Source organism: Lepisosteus oculatus, chromosome 7, assembly GCF_040954835.1.
Source record: "Lepisosteus oculatus isolate fLepOcu1 chromosome 7, fLepOcu1.hap2, whole genome shotgun sequence".
NCBI lineage: Eukaryota > Metazoa > Chordata > Actinopteri > Semionotiformes > Lepisosteidae > Lepisosteus > Lepisosteus oculatus.
Genome location: NC_090702.1, coordinates 8,719,579 through 8,743,093, shown reverse-complemented (window position 1 = coordinate 8,743,093; position 23,515 = coordinate 8,719,579). Strand labels below are relative to the sequence as shown.

Genomic DNA, 23,515 nt, shown 5'->3' with positions numbered 1-23,515 from the left:
GGCACATAGTCTCATGTTCTGGCATGTGTGCTTTTGGAAACTCTAGGTGTGCTATTACCTTTCAACTAGCCACTATCCCATAGAAGATAAATCTGCAAAGTAGTGCTGCAAAGTTTTTCGTTCTTTGACAGGTTCTTCCATCTCAACTATGGATCTCTAGTTCTGTCAGGGATGGTCATTGGGTTCTTGATCATCTCTCTGACCAAAGTCCTTTTGAGTTGTTTGCTCAGTTTGGGAAGGGCCACATGCTGTAGGAAGAGTCTCAGTTGTTTGGTATTTTTTTCCTTTTCCTAGTAATGGCATGACTGTGCGTCATGACTTTCAGCAACCTTAATATGTTTTTATTTTCCTCCCCAGATCTACTGTATGCTTCCTTACAATTCTATCGCATAGTTGTGTGGATACATTTTTGGTCCTCATGGTAGACTTTCTGCTCTGACATTCAAATGAAGGACCTTTTAGAGACAGGTGTATTTGTTCTGAATTCAAGTCAACCAGTTGAACTGGCCACAGGTGGAATCCATCCAGAGTGATCTTACAAGGTTACTAGATGCACCTGGCTCAGTTGGAGTGTCAAGGGGGGGTGTATACTTATCAAATCAAGACCTTTCAGTGTTTTTTTTTTTAATTAAACATAAAAGAGTTCACTCCATTTTGATATTATAGAGTAATTTGTGTAGATCAATGATAAAACAAGTCATAATAAATGTATTTCCATTTCAGTTTGCAAAGTAACTAATTGTGGAACAATTCAAGAGGGGTGAACACTTTCTGAAGATTGAACACAACATTGCTTAGGCTTTGCAACCACATAACTCACACCCCTCAAGATGAAATATCAGCTTTTCTTATACTGTAGAAGAGTGAAAAACTGCCCAAAGTGTGAGCTTCCTCTTTTGCAGCAGTTTTCTGAAAACACAGTATATACAGTACATGTACGTATTATGTATGCTTTTTAAACAAAACACGGTTCTGTGGTTCGTTTCTGTAACACCTGTAGCAATATTCACTTTAAAAAACCGTGCATATATGGAATCATTTGTAATTCACAACATATGACATCATTGACCTCCATGAAAAAAATCCCAGGGCACCTCTCGAAAAGAGAAGGGGATAGCCCTGCCGTCTGGACAAATGTCCCCCTGGCATATACCAATCATGGCCTCCTAATAATCCCCATCTATGAACTGGCTTCATCACCCTGTTCTCCTCCCCACTAATAGCTGATGTGTGGTGAGCATTCTGGCGCACTATGGCTGCCGTCGCATCATCCAGGTGGGGCTGCACATTGGTGGTGGAGGAGAGTCCCCATTACCTGTAAAGCTCTTTGAGTGGAGTGTCCAGAAAAGTGCTATATAAGTGTAAGCAATTATTTGTATTAATTATTATAATTGAAAATAGATTAATGCATTTGGAAGATACTGTGTATGTAACAGTTTTCAGATAAGCAGGCAGAGTCTTTTTGTGTCAGTTTGTAAGAATTAAATATTTAAAATCGGTTGTTACTTAGTGAGGGTATTTATTTTCCAGACGTCCTGCACAAGGTTTGTGAGCGGTAGTCCGAGGAATGTTTACTTCGGCTGTGCTTTATTGTTAAAATAGCCAAAAGTGAGACAACATTGGTTGGGGGTGGACAGTTGAAGTTTCAAAGGCTGCAGTTCAGTAAAGATATAGAGTGAAGAGGGCAGAGGTGTTGTGGCGCCTAAACAGAGCACCACAAATTTATTGAAAAACACATTTGCTTATACTTCTTTATTATTTGCATGTTACAAATAATAACATACTAAAACCTATGTTGGAGGCAGAATCTAACAGTCCTTATGTTATTAAAGTGAGTCCTCGCGTACAAATCTTCATAATTTAAAAAACAAGTTTCAGTATTATTATCAAGGTCTTTTAAAATTATGTATGACATTACAAATCTGGGGGTGCTCAAATTATTAGTGAGGGAGGTTATTAAATTAGATAACAATCAGATTTCTGACATCATCTTGCTATGCAAGCAAAAAATCAAGATTAATAATTTCACCTCCTAATGTCTGGGAATGCCAAGTGTTATACAATATTTTCAGGCCCACTTTTTTTCAACAAAGAAAATCCTATATTCTGTCCTTATAATCTCAATACAAAATACCCTGACCAGGCCCAAGGGAGAGAATGTGCATCCTGATGCTCACAAATGAAGGGGAATCCACTTCCATATTCTAAACACGTTCTGTTATTAACACCAGGATAGATGTTTTCAGTCTGCAGATTCTACAATAATGGAAATCGGAATTTCTAAATAAGACTATAGGATCTCTCATACAGTAAAGCGTGGAGTCTGGTATTCTTCCAGCATTCAAATTACCTGGGCACTTATGTAATTTGTGGTCTAATTGGAAGGAGACAGTCTTGCAAGGCACATTCTTGTGATGGAGAAGATGATGGTTGATGATGACAACTGACCTTCTTCCCTCTTTGTTCTTTCTTGTTCCTTAGTTTATTTTTTTCTATATGCCTGTTTTTATGTTATGGTCCATTCCCATGGAGGTTAGCTTAATGACCTCACTAGGATTGGCCTGGTTACTGCTCAATATATCTGTCATAATGATCTGTTGTAAATTGGGAATTTATGAATTTGATTAAATTATTGTACTACTTCTTTGATTATTCATGTCTTCGTATATTCTATATCATCTGTGTAAATCCAGAAAAAAATAGCTAATAAACAAAAACCTTCAAAATATGGTACCTTTGACTACATATTTTGCTAAACCTGCTGAAACTCGGCTGCCCTTCAATCCACAACTATAGAAATAAAAAAATTGTTCAAAGTAACATGAGTACATAAAAATGCTCATATACAGAGCAGTGAAGGCCAGTCTGCATTTGGCACTTACTGTAAGGTCATATTCAAGACTAGTGCCTTTGCTGTGTACTTTTAGCCTATGAAGGGACTTAATGTTTCAATAATAACAGGATCAGAAGCTCAGTAGCCTCTGCAAAGTAGAACACAATCCACAAAGGTTTTCCTTATATTTAAGTTATGCTTTTCATCTGTTCCCATAAAACCATCAAATACATAGAAATATATACATATACATTATACTTAGAAAGGGCACTCAAGTCATCGCCCACTGCAGTGCAGCACCTATGTAGGTGAGACACAGTGGCCATTATTCACCAGCATAATGAGAAGAAAAGTGAGAAATTGCTTTGACAATTGAATTAAGTTATCAGGACCTCTTGCAGTCCCCTCACAGTGCCCCTGTCACCATGCTGGACAGTTGTCTTGGAAATTCTGGTGCAGCTCAAGTTCATTCACTTGTTAGAAGAGGGTTCTTTTCCAACAATAGGAAGTTCTTTACAAAGAGAATTATTGACGCACAGTGTACAGTATGTTGCCAGATCGTGTTGTGGAAGAAGCTTACCTGGATCTGTCGCAGTTTGTATGTGATATGCTAAGAAGACTTCTTGTGTTCTTTCATGTTGAAGTTGTCATATACCTTTGCTTGGGACAGCATTCAAGAAGTCAAGCTCAGTTGTTAAAATCATTTGTCTGTTTCTCTTTATTTATGTTCTTTTCTCTTGCCTTGTGGGGAGGGAATCTTGGCATGACCACAGAACTGTATGCCAGCAGCTGGCATCCTGGGAAAACCCTCCCCCCCCCCCCCCGTCCCCCCTTTAGGTAAAACTTCTGAAATGGAGATTTAATTATTCGGTTTGTTCTTCCACATGTCTAACCAAATAAAAAAAACACTCTGCTCTTAAGACAATTTTTCTTGCCTTATATTTTGCAAACTCGGACAGTAGTTCTTTGAGATGCAGTTTTCCAGCGGTTTGATGTCCTGTTGACATTGTGGCAAGTCCAAAAGTCTCTCTTGCCATGTTGTTGAGTGCTACAGTGAGCTCCCTACTAGCTACAGAAACAGGTAAAGATAAAAGAATGTGTAGAGCTATTAAGATATTTAGAAAACTGATCATCTATTTTCATCAGTAGCCCGCAGCTGTCAACTGGCTGCTTTCTGAAGCTAGGCAGGGTGGAGCCTGGTCAGTACCTGGATGGGAAACCTCCTGGGAAGCTATGGTTGCTGCTGGAAGTGATGTTAGTGGGACCAGTGGGGGGCCCACCCTGGCCCACCCTGCAGTCTGTGTGGGTCCTAATGCCCCAGTATAGTGGTGGGGACACTATACTGTAGTGGGCGCCGTCTTTCAGCTGAGACGTTAAACCAAGGTCCTGATTCTCGGTGGTCATTAAAGATCTCCGTGCATTTCTTGATAAGAGTAGGGAGTTATCCCAGTGTCTGGGACAAATTTCCCCCCTTGGCCTTTACCTTGGCCTCCAAATTGTCCCCATGTATGACTGCCTTGCACTTGCCCTGAGATTTACTGGTGCCCAGTCCAGCGAGTACCCTGCCTTGCACTCGTTGCTAGGCACCGGCTCCCCACGACACTATATGGTATAAAGCAGTTTGGTAAATGACATGATATAATCTATTTTCATAAATAAACTTCAGGAGTGGAATTTTCTTGTTGCCCTGAAAAATACTCAAGTTCACTAACTCATACAAAAACCTGCAGCATCAACCTACAATATCTTTTGAATTTCCGTGTATCAATGCCAACTCCAGTTTTATGCAAACTTCCCTTATCTATTTTACTGTTTTCTTTTGAAAGCTGATTATATCCTATTAAAAGCCAAATACTGACTCTAGCTGCTGCAGCTGTTTAAATCTGTTTAAATCTTTCGTAAACCGAACAGCTGTATCAAGTACTGCAAAGTAGGAATTCACTTGGAAACTCTGTTTTGGGTTCTGAATGGGTGTATCTAGTCCTTCATAAGAAAACTGTTATTTCTTTTGCCAAAAGCAAACTGGCTCAGTTTAAAATCTGTCGGAAAGTCTATTTCTTCAGCAAGCTTGCAAGAATCTACTAGTGATCCTTCAAATTCTTCATCACTTCTGCATTCCTACAGAATATTTTTAGCCTGCTGCAGTTTAGGAATAGCAGAACGTACTTTCCCTGAAGCTGCTGGGTAGTGAGATTAATCTAAAAAAGTATACTGTACCACAAAATAAGCGAACTCAAAAAGTTGAAGATGTAAAGGCCATTTTGTGAGAGCTTTTGCATCTGAACATGCTGTATTGCCAGATGGTTCAGTATACTGTAGGTGGTGTAATCAGAAATTTCAATTTGGGTGTTGTAAATATTTCCTAGTTCATTGCAAAGAGGCTTTAAATGAATGGTTATTTTCAGTTGCACCAACAGCTAAACAACACTACACATTACACAACATACAACATAAAAGTTACACTATTTACAAAACAAGGTATCTCATCTCAGAGGCAAATTCAGAAACCCGGAATGTTAACCGTGTAGCCTGAAATTCTATATAAAACCCAAACAGGCCAACAGGAGAAACACCCAGCATCCTAAAATAACAGAACCCAGTACTGAATCTCCCTTACTTTAATTCTAATTGTCCAAAAGTGAAAGGGACTGAGTCTATCCATTCTAAAAATGCATTACCAAATTAAAAAACAGAACAAAGTCCACTCACCTGGTGCTTCTGCTTCTTTCTGTCAATTCCCTGTCTGTCTGTTCATCTCTTTTCTCTTTTTTTTAACCCTGTGTTTCTACTATTGGTTTTTAATTTTATGACCTCTTAAGTCATGAAATTATTATCAGATGTATCCAGACTGTTAGATGTCCATATATTATTATGTACATACTATAGCTAAGAAATGTACAGCTGATATTGCTAAGATTTAATAACAGGTATTATAATAGGTATTTACATTCTGGATTTTTAAGTCTGCAGGAAGTTAACCGCCGATACGGCAATAACAAGGACACCATGGTGAACACCTTTGACAGTAGTGGTGTATCCTGGTGAAATGGAGTGACAAAGCATGCAGTGAGATTGAAATTAATACTTTATCTTGGTCTATTGTAAGCTAATTTGACATGTCAATAGTAATTTCAACATTTGTTCCATCTTAGGTTTTTGTCCATGACTAGGACTAGTCTAAAGTACTAAAATAATCATTAAACCTTTATAATACACTTTTCTAGACGCTCCCTCAGTGCACTTTACGGGTAATGGGGACTCCTCTCCATCACCACCAGTGTGTTTCCCCCAACTGGATGAAGTGCGCCAGTATGCTCACCACACATCAGCTATCAACGGGGAGGAGAGCAGAGTGATGAAGCTGGTTCAGAGATGGGGATTATTAGGAGGCCATGATTGGTAAGGCCCAGGGGGAAATTTGGCCAGGACGTCAGGGTTAACTACTTATCTACTCTTCTTGTGAAAAGTGTTGGGATTTTTAATGACCATGGAGAGGGATAAAACTTTTTTTACATCTCATCCGAAGGACGGTGCCTTTTTACAGTGTAGTGTATAGTTTTACAGTATAGTGAGAATTTAGTAAAATCTCAGAAATGTATAGAAGTGAAATATAATCGTATTCCTTCCTTAAATACACATGAATTGAAATACTTACGTCTTATTTAATTTGTATTTTTTACATCTTTTATTTTTTTGACTACTTTTTTTAAGAAGATGAAATTTGTGAGCTCTTAGAAGGTTTTTGTGCACAGTGGTCTAAGAGAAATACAGACAGTGAAGTTGTCTTCTTGACAGCCACTGTATTCAGAACTCATTAATGGCCTTTAAATGTGATGTCTTCCCAAATCTACCAAATCTCGACTTTGTAAAATTAATTCTTACTCGCTTTCAAAGGGTGTTTTAGAGGAGACACAGGCCAGCTTATTAGGTTTAATCTTAGGTATACGTCAGGATTGACAATGTACTGGAAATGTGGACACACAAGTGGAATTAACAAGAAAGAACTAAAAACAGGATCCCCATCTTCACACACAGTATCAGGTGTCCATAACAAACCCAGCCTTGTTGAAAGCCGAATTTATGAGATCCCTTTAAACAGTGGCTGTAGGAGATCCACTGGTCAATAAAGTTACAACCAAATAAAACAGATGGACTCTTCATTTGTAACCTTTTCTGGAATAATCTTACGGTATTCTTTTTAAGCAGGAATGCCTTCACAATCAAAGGATAGTTGTAGAAATGAATTGGCCAGTCTCGGACCTCAGTGCTGAGAATCAAAATCGAAGCACATCCCTCAGGTTGAACAACAGAGATGGCTAGAGTGCCACCAGAAGATGAACACAAACCACCCTGGATGTTTGGTGGATTTAAGCTGACAGAAGACAGCGGTGTCTGATCAGCCTCTTTTTCTCTTAACCACAGCTTCCCTTTTCTTTCATAACCACAAGGGAGAGAGAAAGCGAAGTGCTCAGAGGAGTGTTGAGTCATGTCACGAACTGTGACAGCCTCTGCTGCAGTGATAGCCAAAGCCTGTTTTTTCTTCATACTTTCTAAGTACTGTTTAACCGATGTCTTTTCTTTTTTTCCTGTGTAACAACACAAAGGTTGCAACAAGATAAAATAGTGTATTTTAAAATAACAAAAGCTGCTTATCAGCACAGTGTGTGTTTTCATTCAAGACAAAGATGAAAGATGAAAGAGATTGCTGTCTTCCTACGCCAGCCTGGAGGAATTGTGTGCAGATGTTCAGTGCAAATTCTGTGACTTTTGACTGGGTTGTAGCAGTAGATCTCGGGGAAGGAGGCTTGTCCTCTCAATGGCTTTCTGTGAGAGGAAGTAAAGTGTTGATTTGTTTGGTTTGTGGCACTGAGCTGCAAAAAACATTCGAAGCATGTGAGACTAGTTGCACTTAATAGCAGGGTAGTTTTGTTGTGAAAAACACTTGTCACAATTCAGCAGTGGCTAAGGTGTGAAGCTGGCATTTTGGACAATGTCTGTATCCTATATTTAGATGTAAATCGGGGATAAGAATAATATGCTTATGTAGGCCTTTAATCAAAGGCCTCAATAGCCGGGCATCAATAACAGGATAGAGTTTTGCGAATCAAAAGGTATCAAAAGGTCATTTTATTTTTTGCTAGGAATGTGTAATTGTACATGTACTATCTGCCAAAAGATTAATAAAAACAAATTTAACCTAAATCTGTTTAATTACCGAGTAGTAAAGCAGAGTGAGTTTACACATCATATTGTAAAGGAAAACTTGTTTTATTACTGGAAATTTCATTAATTTAGCCCATGGGGTTAGAAAATAATCTCATTTATTGATAAAATGGTCAGAAATAATGACTACTGAAAGACTAACAGAACATGTTGACCTTTACCTTTTTACAGCTTGTAATTCCATGCCCATCTTTTCTTTTTTGTATATTGTGGTACCTGTACTCCTTTTCAAGTGTTAAAGTTGAATCATTGCCTTTTGTACATTTGTATCTGATATACAGAATGGTAGCAGGGTGCCGTAATTAGCATGGCTGCCGCAGAGTGCTGAGGCCCTGGGTTTATTTCTTTGGGTGCTGTCTGTGTGGACTTTGTATGCCCCCCCATGTTCCCATGGGTTTCCTTACACAGTCCAAAGACATCCTGGTCTGTTAATTAGCTTCCGTAAAAACTGGTCTGTGTGCACGTTTGTGTCAGTGTGTGCCCTGTGATGATCTTGCGTCCCATCCAGGGTGTATCCCACTTTGCACCCACGTGGCTTGCTGGGTTAGGATCTGACTCCCCACCGTGACCTTGTACCGGATAAAAAGGTTTAGAAAATGGATGGGTGGATTAGCTAAATATGACAGTTTCTATTGCAGGTATTCCAAGTAGTTTGATGATGACAATACAGAAAACACAGAAGTGTCTGAACGGTTTTTAAAATGGGCATTTGATCTGTGCAGTGTTCAAGCACGTTCTTGGTTCTTGGCGGTGCGGTGGCTCTGTGGCTAAGGATCTGCGCCTGTGGCTGGAAGGTTGCTGGTTCGTATCCTGCGACTGGCGGAGGAATCCTGCTCCAGGGGGGCAGTATAAATGCGCTCTGACCCCAAACTTCTCTCCCTGTCTGTGTGTCTCATGGAGAGCAAGCTGGGGTATTCTTAATGCAAGAAATTGTGTATGGCTAATAAAGTGATCTTCTCTTATCTTGCACAGACTGCTATTGATTAAGGTCTCTCCCTCAGTCTCACTGCAAACAGTTGGCAGGTTTGCGTTCGCGCTGAGAGTGCCTGTGCGTGTTTTGGTGGACAGTTGCAATGATGACTTAAAGTGGCTTTTTTTCTCTTCAACACATGCAATATGAGTTTAATTGTTTGTGTCATTGGTGATGATCTTCTGTGCAGTGGAAAGAATGAAAGGATTGGCACTTTCCATCTTGTGCCGTGCCGTCTTAGACTATAATGTCGAGCTTGGACAATAGAATGAGATTGGGAGATGGCAGATCTAACTTGTGATGTAGCAATTTCCTGAGAACCTCCAGACCACAGCAGTGTCAGCCCCCTGACAATGTTTTTTGTGATGTAGAAATGATATACAGGGACGGAACTGAGGCTCCCATTGCATAGCATTATAATCCATTTCAGGCTTTATGGGCTGCAAGCAATTGTATGGACTGTATTGATAACGTACAATAGGGCAGTGTAAAGCTAATGGTTGCCTGAGTGTGTAAAAATATCTGCTAGTGTAAAATATAAAGTGGGAGAAACTGCTATGCTTTAGGCACTATATTTTGTATTCCCTGTAGGGAGAAATTATACAATCCAAAATGACAATGGCACTTGCATTGGTTTTTCAAAAAATAAGAAGAAAATGTGGATGACTATGGATTAAAAAAAAAAAATAAAGAAAAAATGGGTAATTTTACTATTTGTAGAAATTGATGTTGTTATTCAGACTTAATATTTTTTCATACTGTGCTAATAATTGTTAGAGTATTTAAGTAAATATGAGTGTTGGAGCCATTACTCAGGTCTTTTAAAGTTTTCATAAATGTGCTGATATTACAGCTGGATTAGAAAATGCAGTTGATTGACTTTAGGGCGCTATTGAGTACTGACTCTGACTCAGAAATGAATGCACTGGTAAACGAAGTCGCTTTTCTTTTCAGGCAATATCGTGGAATGGTGTTTGCCTCGGGATATAAATCTTGACGGTGTGGAGTTCAAATCTATGGCCAGTGGGTCACATAGAGTTGCCTCAGACTTCATGTAAGTTTTTTATTTTTTGAAAACAGTGTTTTGCTTTTAATACAACTTCCTTATTGGAACTGTGAATTGTTAAAAAAATCAAAGCTACTCATAGGATTTTGCATTTGGCAGTTATATGTTTTTCACATTTTGGTTCAAGGCTACAGACTGCTTGACTTCCCACAGGGGAGAATGAGGAGGTGTAGGCAGACTCTTCTGACCTTTGAACCCCACAGGACACACAGCCCCATATTAGAGAGGCTCGTCTCAGCACCGTGGTACTGACAGCTCCACAGACCAGCATGCACCCAGGAGAAGGCAGGGGTTGCTGTATTTGCTGAGAACTGAGACAAGGCCCACCATACACTTGGCATCACTCGCCCACCTGGGGAAAGTCAAGTCCTGGTCACAGCTGGCTGTGCCTTTACCATTTTTAATTTAAGAATAAAGCTTTAACCAATAATTTTAAAAAACTTTTTAGCTGCCCAGCCCCAAATCCTGCACCTGTGTGGGAGTGCAAAATGAAACATTTAGATTTGTCGAGAAGAGCCACTGAGAGTTGAGAGAGTCTAAAACAAGTTACCCAATCATGTTGTCAAAACAGCCACCCTTGCTTCTTCAAAGAAATGACAAGATGAATCATGTTTAATTAATTAATTTCATTATGTCTTGCTCAGTTTATGGTTGTAATACTTAACTGTAATCTGCTATATCGACAATTAATACGATTTAATTTTCACTTCCTGTAATTACCAGACTTAATAAAGTCGTGATGAATGCCGACCCCCGAGCCACAAACTGCAGCTCTGAGCCAGCATACCATCCACTTGAGTAGTTTTTCTTTTTGGTGATCTGTCACCCTCCGGGCTCCTAAGATGTGCCGGTGGTCCCCTTTCAGAGAAGCCTACTCAGTCCCCAAACCAGTCCTTCACAGAGATAAGTCCTCAAAAGATCATCAGTTCTTTTTCTCATGTGGAACAACTTAAGTTCCACTAAGCGAACTGGAACAGAAATTCTCGACGAATTCCACAATTCGCCTTTTTTTTTCTTCCTTATAAAATAGAACTTTTTACTTTAATTTCCTGGAATCCTGGCTCACTCAACCGTGCTCTCCTGTCTGTGGCCAGTCTTCCCTTTACCTGGAAGAATCCTGTCCCATCCCTACTCTGAGACCCTGGCTCACTTAATCGGGCTCACCCTTCCCACACAGCTTGTTTTCCCTACACAGGAAGATACATGCTCTTGGTCTCTTCTGAGACATTCTGGCACGTCTCACCTACTGGCACCCAGTTTCCAACCATAAACACTACTAATCCATTATACTACTACAGAGAATTCAAACTAATCCAGGGATATAGCACGCACTGGAGAAACTACTATATTCAGTCTGTGGATCCATCTTTCTTTACTAAATCCACCCATAACAAAATCCTTGCAAGTCTTCATTTTCTCTTTCTAAAGTTCAAACCTGGACCTGGTTGGTTGGCTGGCGATGTTAAAAGTCTAAATGTAAACTCGCTACAATTCAGGAATCCACTAGCGCTCTCCTTCCCTGAACCGCAAGAGCTTAGATGCAGGCTCTCTGCCCTCAGCACTTGACTGCTGTCATAGTGACTGCTGCTGCTCCCGAGGAATGTCCCAGTTAAACACAGGGCCAACCAGCTGATCCCTTTACTGCCTGTAGAATTCCATTCCACTGGAGTCCAATCCGTCAAGTCAAGGCAGGTGTCCAATTTACTGCAGTGAAGGAAGAGGCTTTAACTAAGCTCCAGCTTGCTCCATGACAAGCATTATGTTGATGAACCCTAGGATGGCACTCACCAAGGCCTGCCCTGTTCAGCGAATTGTCCTGACACAAGTAACACGTTTGGCATGACAAACATTTTGTCCAAAGGTCTCTCTATTTCTGTAATCCTAAAAGTCCCACTGTTCAATTTTTTTTGCCACGTAGATATTTCCGTAAAGGCAGCTACTTTGGTCTGGCATGCTTTGCCAACATGCCAGTGGAGAGTGAGCTGGAGAGGGGTGCCCGAATGAAGTCTGTGGGGATTCTGTCACCATCCTATACCCTGCTGTACAGATACATGCATTTTCTGGAGAACCAAGTCAGGTAGGTACGAGCCTCTCGTCCTCTTTATCTCTCACTTTGTGTTGTTAGGAGAGAGTTCAAGATAGACACACAACCTTCTGTTCTCCAGTGAGTCAGTCAAGCCCTGTTTGTGTACCTAAAATCCCTTTATGTTTCATGTCCTGTTCGCCTTCACAGCTGCTTCCACAGCTCTAGTACAAACAAAACTCAAAATGCCTGAGGACGTCGGACCCTCCTGTGTTTAATACTGGCTGAACTTCAACTAGCCCATGGTTCCGATTGTTTGAAAATCCAGGTTTGTTTTCCATGCGCAAAAGAGATAGCGGCTTTTTTTAAATTGACCACTATGGAAGTCCAGTTAAGAAAACTGGCTAAATGACACAAATATAGAGATGGCAAAAACAGTGACAAACAGTCATGAAGACTTGCCCTTAGAGGACAGCAGTTTGGCCTGGTCGTGTATTGCAGTGCAGTGGGGTAGTTTGATCGCTGTGCTCCACCATAAAGGAGGAGCAGATCCACAGAGAAACTGTCACCACCATTGAATCTTTATGAAATAGGAAATGTTGGTCGCAAACTGTTATGGGATGGCCTGCTCCACCCAGGGAACAGAAGACTGTCATCAATTTCCCTTCGGGATCAATAAAGTCTTATCTATCTAAGAGGTTTCTCTTGTGAAAGTTGGGAAAAGGTGCTGTAGGGGGCAGTGTAATGGACTGTACACACACTATAGTGTGAGGGCGCTAGTAAGTGGTGTAGAAACGCTCCTGAGACCGAGAAAAAGGAATAACACGTGGTTCGCTTTCCTCACAAGGGTATTGGAGAGATGGGCTACAGCTATCAGAGATCTGATTTCACACTACAAAAGAGGTTTGGGGCTCTAATCCAAAAGCTTCAGGTTCTGAAAGGCTTGAAACATTATGGCTCGTGTATAATGAAAGAAAACAGTCTTTATGTACATAATGTAGATCCTACAGAAGATGCTACATTTTTAGGAGGGTTTGCTACAGGTAGCTTCTCCAAATTGACTACAGCATGCACTTTGGTCCCAGTAGTAGATTTTTTTGTTAAATGTCCAACTGTGACTGTTAAGAAAGATTTTAATTGTGAGGAATTGAAATGCTCTGCATAATGAGAGATGTAGAGCCAGTTTGAAAGTGTTGCTTGTGTTTGGGGCCTTTACTCGCAGTTTGGTCATTTGACAGACAGGCTGTCATGAAACAAGGCCCAGTACAGTGAACCAAACAATAAGCAGCAGGACTTCAGTCTTTGTTCTCTGGCTTAGCTTGAGCAGTACTGTGAACTGCCTTGGCATCTTAGGGAGATGAATGTCGCAATATAATGCCACTATTCATGAACCAGTGTGTGTGAGTCATTGAAAAGTCCTTTAATCAATGAGTTTTATCATTTAATTACATGTATGGTTCTTCTGAAAAGGAAAGGTAAAATGTCAGAGAATCAGTCTTTTTTTCTGGAAAGCTGTATAATCAGATTGTTTTTTGCTTCAAAGATAACAGAGCTTGTTTTTCCAAAGGAAGGTTTGAGCTATTATTTAATGATTACAGGTTCAAACTACGTAGTTCGTGTTACCAAATGATGAAGCTGGACTGTCTGAAGCCCAAACGTGTGGGAAGCTTGCTTGAATTGTAAATGACTTTTTATAACCGGAAACAGAAAAATGAAACGGCAGGCGCATTGTAAAACGAGATTTCTTTAATCCGAGTACTGTGGTATATCGGGACCATTCGTTTTGGTTATAACATGTTAAATGTGAAGAATGAAGACAAAGGGTGTGGAACATAGAGGTGAAAACAAAAAGAAATTAGGAGCCTGCCTTATGGAGACAGAGCCTGCTTCTGGTAAATAAATTAAGAATCACGGGTCTAGCGCAGTTTGTGCTCTCCAGGCTTCCGGTGTGTACATACCATCTGTAATTTTTGAGTCGCTTTCAAGGGTTCAGTAGGATAGTCATTTCACGGTTTTGTGTACATTGTTCTTTTTGGCAGGAGCCACTCACTTTGATAGCTTAGTCTGCCATACCACGCTAAACCAGGACAACATTTTTTTATGAGCTATGAAGTATTGAGATGTGGTTCCATGAGCTAAATTATTCATTAGGTCTAATTTAATAATATCATTTTACTTTTTTACCTTGTTAGTTGACAGATTGGGTGCTTTGGCACTGCATATTCTGCATATTCTATAGGACTCCACACATCGTGGCACATCTGCACAAGTGCTGATTATTCATACCAAAGCCACACCAAAACAGGATGCCAGGGATGTGGGCAGAGAGCCATTTTTATGCTTTGAACCAGTCAAAAGGTAAATAAAGATTCTCTTCCTTTGCTGATATGATATTGCATCTGTTCCTGTAGGCATCAGCTAGAGGTACCAGGACACTACTCTCAGTTAGAGGCCTTTTACGAAGACAAGAAAGGGGTTCTACCAATGGGAAACGGAGCAACTACCTCACTCCAACCAGGGCCCTGGGTACCCACTGTCAACAGGTGCATGCACCCCGAAATGAAGGTAGGAGATTTTCAATAATTGGGGCACAATATACTGGTTTAATCTCACTTTCAAATTTGAACTGTACAGGCGAGTTTCACAGGCCAAGATTAGCAGTAGTCCTAGAATTGCTGACTTTGCATAACAATAGGTAGTCCTAGATTAGCACATTTCCTGGTGCTTTGCTTGTTGTTGTACAGACATCAGGGTTGTGTCTCTCTTGAGTTATATCAAAATCTGCTGTTGTTTGTGTAGCAACGGCAGTTGGCACAGATGGGGTAGAGACAGTATGTTCGCATCTAGCTTGCGTCAGTCGTGTACCTTTTTAAATCACTGTGATGAGATGCAACCTGGCAGCTTTTAGATAATTTCAGTGGAACAACAATGAGGCAAATGGATCAGACATAAATCTAGTCTAGGTGGCATGGCTAAAAGTCCGCTAGTCATAATTAAGGTGCCCCTTTTGAAAACATAGAGAGAACCCCTGAGATATTTTTTCTTCATGAATGACAGTAAGAGCTTATGATGTTTTTCTACCACATTGAGAGTTTGTTTTCTGATAGTCTGACGTGCACCTTTGCCTCGGGCTGTCAAGAAGTAGATCCGAGTCAAGGGATTTGGTAGCTTTGCAGCCTGCTCTTTTTGAGCTCAGAAATGTTTGCATGTCTGTGATGTGGTTAGAGAATTGAACTGTGAGCTCCTTCTGTGTGCTAGCTCAGTCTCCACATTCCTTTAATCTACAGAGATGTTCTGTGTTTTTATACGTCTTCCAAAGGCATAAATCTGCATTGTAAATCCTATACATGTTTTTCTGAAGCTTTTAAACCACACAATATGATTTGAGTTTCAGTTAAAGCCGATCTAGGGCACCAAACAGCTGTGACTTAAATGTCTTTCAAAGAGGAAGTAAGATTTTAATAAATGCATATGCTAAATCGTTATGCTAAATTCTGTATGATTTCTTTGTGTGCCTCATGGTCAAAGGCATTCCTCCTTTCTTTGTAGATTACTCACCCAGCAGGCTGCATGTCCCAGTTCATCAAATTTTTTGGGGAACAGATCATGATCCTGTGGAAGTTTGCATTACTACGGAAACGGATCCTCATCTTCTCTCCGCCCCCTGTGGGAGTGGTCTGTTACAGAGGTATGGCATAAGAAATGTCCTGGGACTAAACTTTTCTTCACTGAATGAGAAATTTACAGGAGACGGTTATGACATTATTACAAAATAAAAGGCACTACTCAAGGCATAACCTCTCTTTGCTGATCAGCATAGGAATCTTTATCCTTGTTTCAAAATATAACAAAGGTTATCTTGCTTCCTGAGTACCACAAAAATAATTATTTTTACAGACATACTATTATAAGAAAACAGTCATGTATAAAATTTAAAATACCTTGTGAACTTCTGTCTTTAAAGGGGAGGGCCCAAAATACTGAATGTCTGGCATATTAAGGGATGGTACCTAGATACTGTACCTACTCCCTTCTATTATCAGGAGAGAGGAGATGGCGGAAACTCCCTGATATACTGACTTCATCTCTTTTTCTGGCGGTTCACCTCTTAGCTTGTGAATTCATTACTATTCTAGGGCAGCCTTCATTTAGGCCTCCACCTGTCTGTACCTCCAGCTCAAAGAGGTGTATTGTAGTAGTTCAGGTGGGTAGCTGCGTCAGCATGCACAGGCTGCAAAGAAACAAGTAAAGGTTTATTTCATGCTAAAAAGAGAAGAAAGAGAACACAACGTTTTGGCTGTGGAGTCTTCTTCAGGTGTAAGGGAAATGTAAGATGCTTACACCCGAAGAAGGCTCCACAGCCGAAACATTGTGTTTTCTTTCTTCTCTTTTTAGCATGGAAATAAACCTATTACTTGTTCCGAGGTGTATTGTACACATTGTCGCATTTTTGCTTCAGCTCTCCCTGGTTGATCTGGGGATCATAGCAGTGAGCCTTGTTAATTAATAGATGGCTGTTCCAATACAAGGGATTGAGGTATGAAAACAAAAAATAATATCGTATCACCCCCAACTTGATTTTGTGAGTTCTCCAAAAGTGGAACAAGGCTGGGCCTAGTCAGTACTGGTAATGGAGACCTAGTTGCTGCTGTCAGTGGTGATGGTGGAGCAGTAAGAGGCACTCTTCTCTGTACATTAGAAATTCCAATCTAACACCCCAATATGGTGATCAGGGATACAGGGCTGCAGGAAGTGCAGTCCTTTGGATGCGATGTTAAACTACTCCCTTACTTTCTCATTAACGATCCCATGACATTATAGAATTACGTTTAGCCTAACATTTAGGACTGGCACAATCTGGCCTTCCTAAAGTTCCTCCTTAAATTCAGTTTGGTGAAGCAGTTCCTCTCTAGCTGAGCTACGAAGAGGGGCTGCTGGTGCCGTAAAGACGGCTGTGTATTGCCCTTGTGGGTTGTTTTGCACTTTGCTGATTAATGAACGGGTCCCCTCCTTTCTGTACTGTAAAGCTCTTTGGGATCCTATAGGATGAAAAGTGCTTTCATTGAAATGGTATGGAATGATTATTTATTTATAAATTAGAGCACTAACCAAACTTCTGCCAGTTGCCGAACTATTGGAGATGTCTCAGCGGAGGCTGTTCCTCTCCCCTGCAGTGTACTGCTGCTGCTGCTTGGCCAATGTCTCTCTCCCTGGAGTGGGCCTGTCTGTGCCAGAGTTCCGCCCTTTCTTCTACATTAACGTCGCCGATATCGAAGCCCTGGAGACGGAACTGTCATATGTAGCTTGTGAGTACATAACCGTGCTGCATCTCGGGACCTTCCAGCTGCTTGTGTGCTGTCACTGACATAGCCTGGTTAACCTGCTGTGAAAGGTCTTGTAATAAAGGTTACAACTGATTGGAGGCCATTAAACCTGTCTTTCTAATTTTCTTGATAACAGTGTATCGATGTTGGGATATTATCAGTTCTTGAAGGGTCTCACGCAGACTGTTTAAACAATCAGCCTGAGCTGTTCATTGCAGACAACCAACATGCAGTTTCATGAAGAAATACCTTGTATTGTCAGGAGCTCGTCTGTCCTAATTGCATTTCACGGTTTGTCCTGAAGTACTGTTCTGGGTTTGCTTTGTCATGACTTTTTAAATACTTGTACCAAAGTCTTCTCTTTTTTAATTATTATAGGTTTAGCAGTAGAATTAAGTTTACTTGAATACACTTTCAGATTCTGAACCTTGATTTAAGATGCCATTGATGCCATTTTTCAAGAGCACTGCTAACAATTCTTTAAAGCCAGGGGTCCCCAACCCTGAACCTGGAGAGCCCCATTCCATTGAGCCTTATATGTCACTCCCAATTGCCCATTTCTAAAGATTGGGAATGCTATCGAGTTAATGATGACTTAATTAATGATCACGATTAAATTGTTCACTTTCGAAACTGATATTTCATTATCAACAAAACCTGCTGGGTGGCGACTGTCTGTTTTTAGGCCACTGAAAGTGAGGAAGGGCCTTTATATCAAAAATGTTGTACCAATGGCCTGGGTTAGGAGGGTTAGGGTTAGGAGGCTTCGAGACACCTATGTGACTCATGCTGGAAGTTCCTCTGGAGACACGTTTGAGTTATATTTCCATAATCCCTGCTTCCATGCGAAAAAAATAAGAATGCAACATAGAAGGTAAAATGTTTTTGAGGTGACAGATACATTAGTGTTGATATTGAAAATGGAGCTGCTATTTAAAAGCCAAGGCCACTGACCTCACAAGCGCCTCCACGGAACTGTGGACCTGGAGCCATAAGAAAAGTCTTTTTTAGTCTCTGTGCCTTGAATTTGTTTTGCGTCCTTGTAAAACAGTCCAATAGCAGAAGACCTCTGACTGCTGGCTGATGCAAGATGATCTGTGTAGGAGCTATTGACATTTGTATCACCAGAAGGCAACCTTGCAAAAGCAGACTTGTGAATGTCCGCCAAGATGCTGCAATTTATTGGTACTATTGTATTATTGACATTTCTGTTAAGACTGATTTAATATCTTCTTTAGAAGGTCATTCTGAAGGGCTTCAAAATGGGAAACACTAAAAGGAGGTGTTTGTAGGTTACAAAATACTGTACATTGAAGTCTGCAGCGTTTCAAAGAGTTTGACCTTCGATTGTTAGCTGTTTTCATTTGTAGAGGCCACATGCTTCTACAGTCCATTTTTTTAAATTTCAGCTTAACATTTTTATGGTCTTCCTTCAGGTACGACAGAAAAGATTTTCGAGGAGAAGAAGGATCTGTATGATGTATACGTGGACAATCAGAATGTAAAAACACACAATGAGAACCTGCAGCCACTTCTGAGGATCAACAGCGCAGACAGGGATAAATACCGCAAACTCAGTGAGCAGAGGTACTGGCCAGGAGCAATATCGGTGTGGATGTTGGTTGTGAGTTGCCTCGCTACAGGGAACAGGGCAGGGGGTTGAGTAGGAGATGCAGCACAATTAGAAACTATACATGTAATTTTTTTAAATATATATTATATTTTCCCCTTTTATTCTTATTATGGACTCAGGTTTTATGGTTGATTGGTTTTGTTCCCCTGTCCAAATACTGGGAGATAGGTTATTGTTTGTGCGCCAGAAGGTCAACCAGTAGGTGACACTGTTCCATGACTACTTCCAACATCTTATTACTCTTTTACATAGAATACACTGACCAGCCCCAGCTATGTTAAGCTTCTTACCACCAGTGAGATTAGGCTTCGGGATGGTGTAGTTGCTAGCTGTGTTTGGTATGTGAGAGCTGTAACATTATTTTTTTGTGCTTGGGTAGAGCCAGTTTTTGAAAAAAATCTATTTAATTTGCTTTAACTGACAATGAAAGGAGAGAAAGCACACCAATGTCATTGCAAAGACTAATATACTGGTGTCAGATTCAAATTATAAATAAGAAAATCAGTCAAACAAGATGAATACCAAATCAATATTGGGTTCTGACACCAGCTTGCAATGCAAGCAGATTAATAAAAGTTAAGAATTATAAATTCCCTGTTGTCAGGAAAGACAAAGCATTTCACAGAAAATGCTTTCATTGTTCTCTATTGCAGAGAGTCGTGACAAAGCTAAAAAGTCAAATATTAAAATAAGTTGCAGATACCCAAAACATCATTTTACAGTGGTGCTAGAACGTTTTCGAACACTATGGAATTTTCTGAATTTCTGCATAAATTTGACCTAAAATGTGATTAGGTCTTGTTCTAAGTAATAAAAATAGATAAAGAGAACTCAATAAAACAAATAACACACAAAAGGATGTACTTTTTCATTCATTTATTTATCAAAATGATCCAACATTAAATGGCTTTCAGTAACTGGTGTGATCCCCTTTAGCAGCAATGACTTCATCCAAACGTTTACGGTAACTGTTGATCAGTCCCGCACATTAGCTTTGAGGAATTTCGGCCCATTCCTCCTTACAGAACTGCTTCAGCTCAGTGATGTTGGTGGGCTTTCTTGCATGAACTCCCCGCTTCAGGTCCTGCCACAACATTTCTATTGGATTAAGGTCTGGACTTTGACTCATCTATTCCAAAACGAGAAATTTCTTCTGCTTCAACCATTCTTTGGTAGACTGACTTGTGTGTTTAGTTTCTGTTGAGCTTCAGTTCACGGACGGATACCCTGACATTCTCCTGTAGAATTTGCTGGAACAATCCAAAATCCAAAATTCATAGTTCCGTTAAAAACAGCCCCAAACCATGATACTGCCACCACCGTGTTTCACAGTTGGGATGTGGTTCTTATGTTGGAATGCAGTGTTTGGTCTTCGCCAAACATAACATTTCTCATTTAAGCCAAAAAGTTCTATTTTCGACTCATCAGTCCACAGAACATTCTTCCAGTCGTTTTCTGGCTCATCCAGGTGATCTTTAGCAAACTTTAAACGGGCAGCAATGTTCTGCTTGGAGAGTAGTGGCTTCCTCCTTGATATCCTCCCATGCACACTATTTTTGTTCAGTGTTTTCCTGATGGTGGACTCATGAACACTGACATTAGCCAGTGCAAGAGAGTCCTGCAGATCCTTAGACTTTACCCTGGGGTTCTTTGTGATCTCCCGGAATATTATTGCCTTGCTTTTGGAGTGATTTTTGTTGGACGACCGCTCCTGGGGAGAGTAACAATGGTGTTGAATTTTCTCCATTTGTACACTATCTGCCTAACAATGGATTGGTGAAGCCCAAAGTCTTTAGAAATCATTTTGTAACCTTTTCCAGCATCAACAACTCTTTTTCTGAGGTCCTCAGAAATCTCCTTTGACCGAGGCATGGCATGTGTTCACAAACCTGTGTAGTGAAGACTCAGGTTTGTTTTTTAAATAGGGCAAGGCCACCCAAACTCACACCTGATTGTCATCCCATTGATTGACACTCCTGACTAATGATCCCCTTAACTGAACTGATAATCCTAGAGGTTCACATACTTTTCCCGACAAAGACATTTAATGTTGTATCATTTTAATGAATGAATAAATTAAAAGGTTTTTAGTGTTATTTGTTTTATGGGGATCTCTATCTATTTTTATGACTTAGATGAAGATCTGATCACATTTTGGTCAAATGTATGCAGAAATTCAGAAACCTAAAGGGTTCACAAACTTTCTAGCACTACTGTAGATTATTGTAAAGATGTGTGAGAATCAAAGCCCTGTCTTTTATAGACGTGAAAACACAAAAGTCAGCCTGAGGCAAAAATACTGCAAAAGAAAAAAGAGGGGACATATTGTCTTATTATATAATAGATCACACTCAGGTCTAAATATCTCTCTGATATGGATGTTCAACAAAATTGTATCTGTTTTGCTATTCAGAACAATTCATCACTAAACCAATGAGAGATTAATTTTAGCCTGGTAGATAACACAAGTAGAAAAGCAGTTTTTCCACAAATATAAAACTATATTCCCTTAGGTAAGACGTTAGCAGCCTTTTAAGTACTCAAATTATCTAGGAGTTCTGTAATCTTGGTCAATGAAGGAGGAAACGTTCCTGGCACAAATTGCTTCTAGTTTAATTTCTTTTTCTTCCCTGTTTCTATGTGCTCTTGTATCCTGTCTTCTCTATTAATGCTCCTAGAAGACTGAACAAATGATTTAACTTAAATTGGCTTAATCCTAGTTAAAAATTACTACAACTTTTTTGTCCACGATTACAGAATCAGGGACATTATCAGACATTGTGTGTTTCCAAGGCTGCTTGTGGTTTTACCTTTAAAGAATGGGTTACTTGGAAATGAATTTTAAACAGTGTGATAAACCCCAGGTGTGACAATATGATAATAGCACAATGTGTGACGTGGCTATGGTGTTTCTGTAATAGTTTCACTCATGTTTGTGGTTGCTAACAAGGCAATTCTTTGTATATTTATTCTCATTAATATTATTATTAAGTCAATTTAGCTCTTCCATTCTAACATGCCGTAATTACCATCGCTCTTCTGATTTAAAATACAGCGTGACATTACGAATTTAGGAGTTAATCTTCCTGTTTTGGTGACTTGTCTACAGACAGATGCTGCTGTACTCCCTGGAGGTGGATGGGGATTGTTCTTCCAGTGAAGAAGACCTCTTTATCCTGTGAGTAGCTATAGACTGGTCTTACAGTTTAGGGGACTAGGGTAACAAGGGATAGTTGAATGCAATACAGCTACAGTATCTTCTCAATTAAAATGATACCTTGTGCTCAACACGTTTTTGAACAGGAAGTTTATACGCATTTGGATAATTACAAAAGTAACAATCAATTGTAGAGGTCTTCAATTTTATTGGTGCAAAATAATGTTTGTGGCTAAAAAGATTAATGTTTTTTGGATATCTATGCGTTTGAGGAGCCACTTCCAGATTAGTGGTTCTCAAACGCACTCGTGAGGGACTGCTGTGTGTGCTAGTTTTAATCCTAACTGGCACCTTAATCACTCATTCTATTTAATGCATATAATCGATCAACTTGCTTTTTTGGAGTTTTTTCTGTACTTAGTCCTCATTTCCAACAGTTTAAGAGCAGATCTTTCAGCCTCTGCTCAACTTGCTTATTAAGAACTTGCTACATTTCGGAGTAAACGGCTCCGAACAGGAAGCCAGTTGATGATGAACGGACGACGGTGGGAATGACTCTATATAAAACAGCTTCCACTGTGATTGAATGTTTTTCCCTTTCGCTGAAAACTAAGGTTGGGTGCAGCTCACACACCTGAGTGAGGGCATTCATTCTGAACGACTCAACACATTGAAATCAATTAACCTGTGATTAAGGCAGGAGCAGAAACCGGAAGACAAGAACCATCTCCCAGGAGCATTGTTGAGAACCTCTTCTCTAGAGCATGTAGAAATGTCCTTTTTTAACAGCATGTGCGGAATACAGAGATTACACATTACTAAATTGTCCAGATGCATGTGCTCTGCAGTGGACTAGCATTCAGGTTGTAGTTGTGCCTTGCGCTCTAGGAAAGGCTCCAGGAATAACCTTGCCGGGAATACGCAGGTTTTTGATCTGGGATGAATCCATGTGAAGTCTTAAGTGGTGGGAGGTATCTTCAGTTTTTTCAGATTCTAACTCATGAAGAAGCTGCCCTTGTTATTCCTTGAGCATGTCTGGGTCTGCTGACATTTCTGTTTCTAGTTTAGTGTGCTGTGAGGAGAAAACTCATTAGCATTCACGAGCAGACAAATTTAATTATGAACGCCATGCATAATTAAACCTGGGGATTAAATATGAGTGGAATACATGTTTAACTGCTTATAATTTCAGAAGTATTCGCAATCAGGTACAATGCTTTCTCATAAAACCATTGTTGATCATGTTCATAAACAGCACAGCTAGCTGTTGCTCATTTCAAATCATT

General features: G+C 40.1%; 1 protein-coding gene across 1 annotated transcript in view; it reads left to right on the top strand.

The window, feature by feature from the left end:
- dennd11 (DENN domain containing 11) overlaps window positions 1-23,515 on the top strand; it is a 34,896-nt gene that overhangs the window by 6,355 nt on the left and 5,026 nt on the right. Inside the window, exons 2-8 of the mRNA XM_006633700.3 lie at window positions 9,981-10,080; window positions 12,011-12,169; window positions 14,527-14,680; window positions 15,665-15,803; window positions 17,290-17,421; window positions 18,876-19,026; window positions 22,182-22,250. Of these exons, the coding sequence (XP_006633763.2) occupies window positions 9,981-10,080; window positions 12,011-12,169; window positions 14,527-14,680; window positions 15,665-15,803; window positions 17,290-17,421; window positions 18,876-19,026; window positions 22,182-22,250 (904 nt within the window). The remainder of the gene's footprint in view (window positions 1-9,980; window positions 10,081-12,010; window positions 12,170-14,526; window positions 14,681-15,664; window positions 15,804-17,289; window positions 17,422-18,875; window positions 19,027-22,181; window positions 22,251-23,515) is intronic.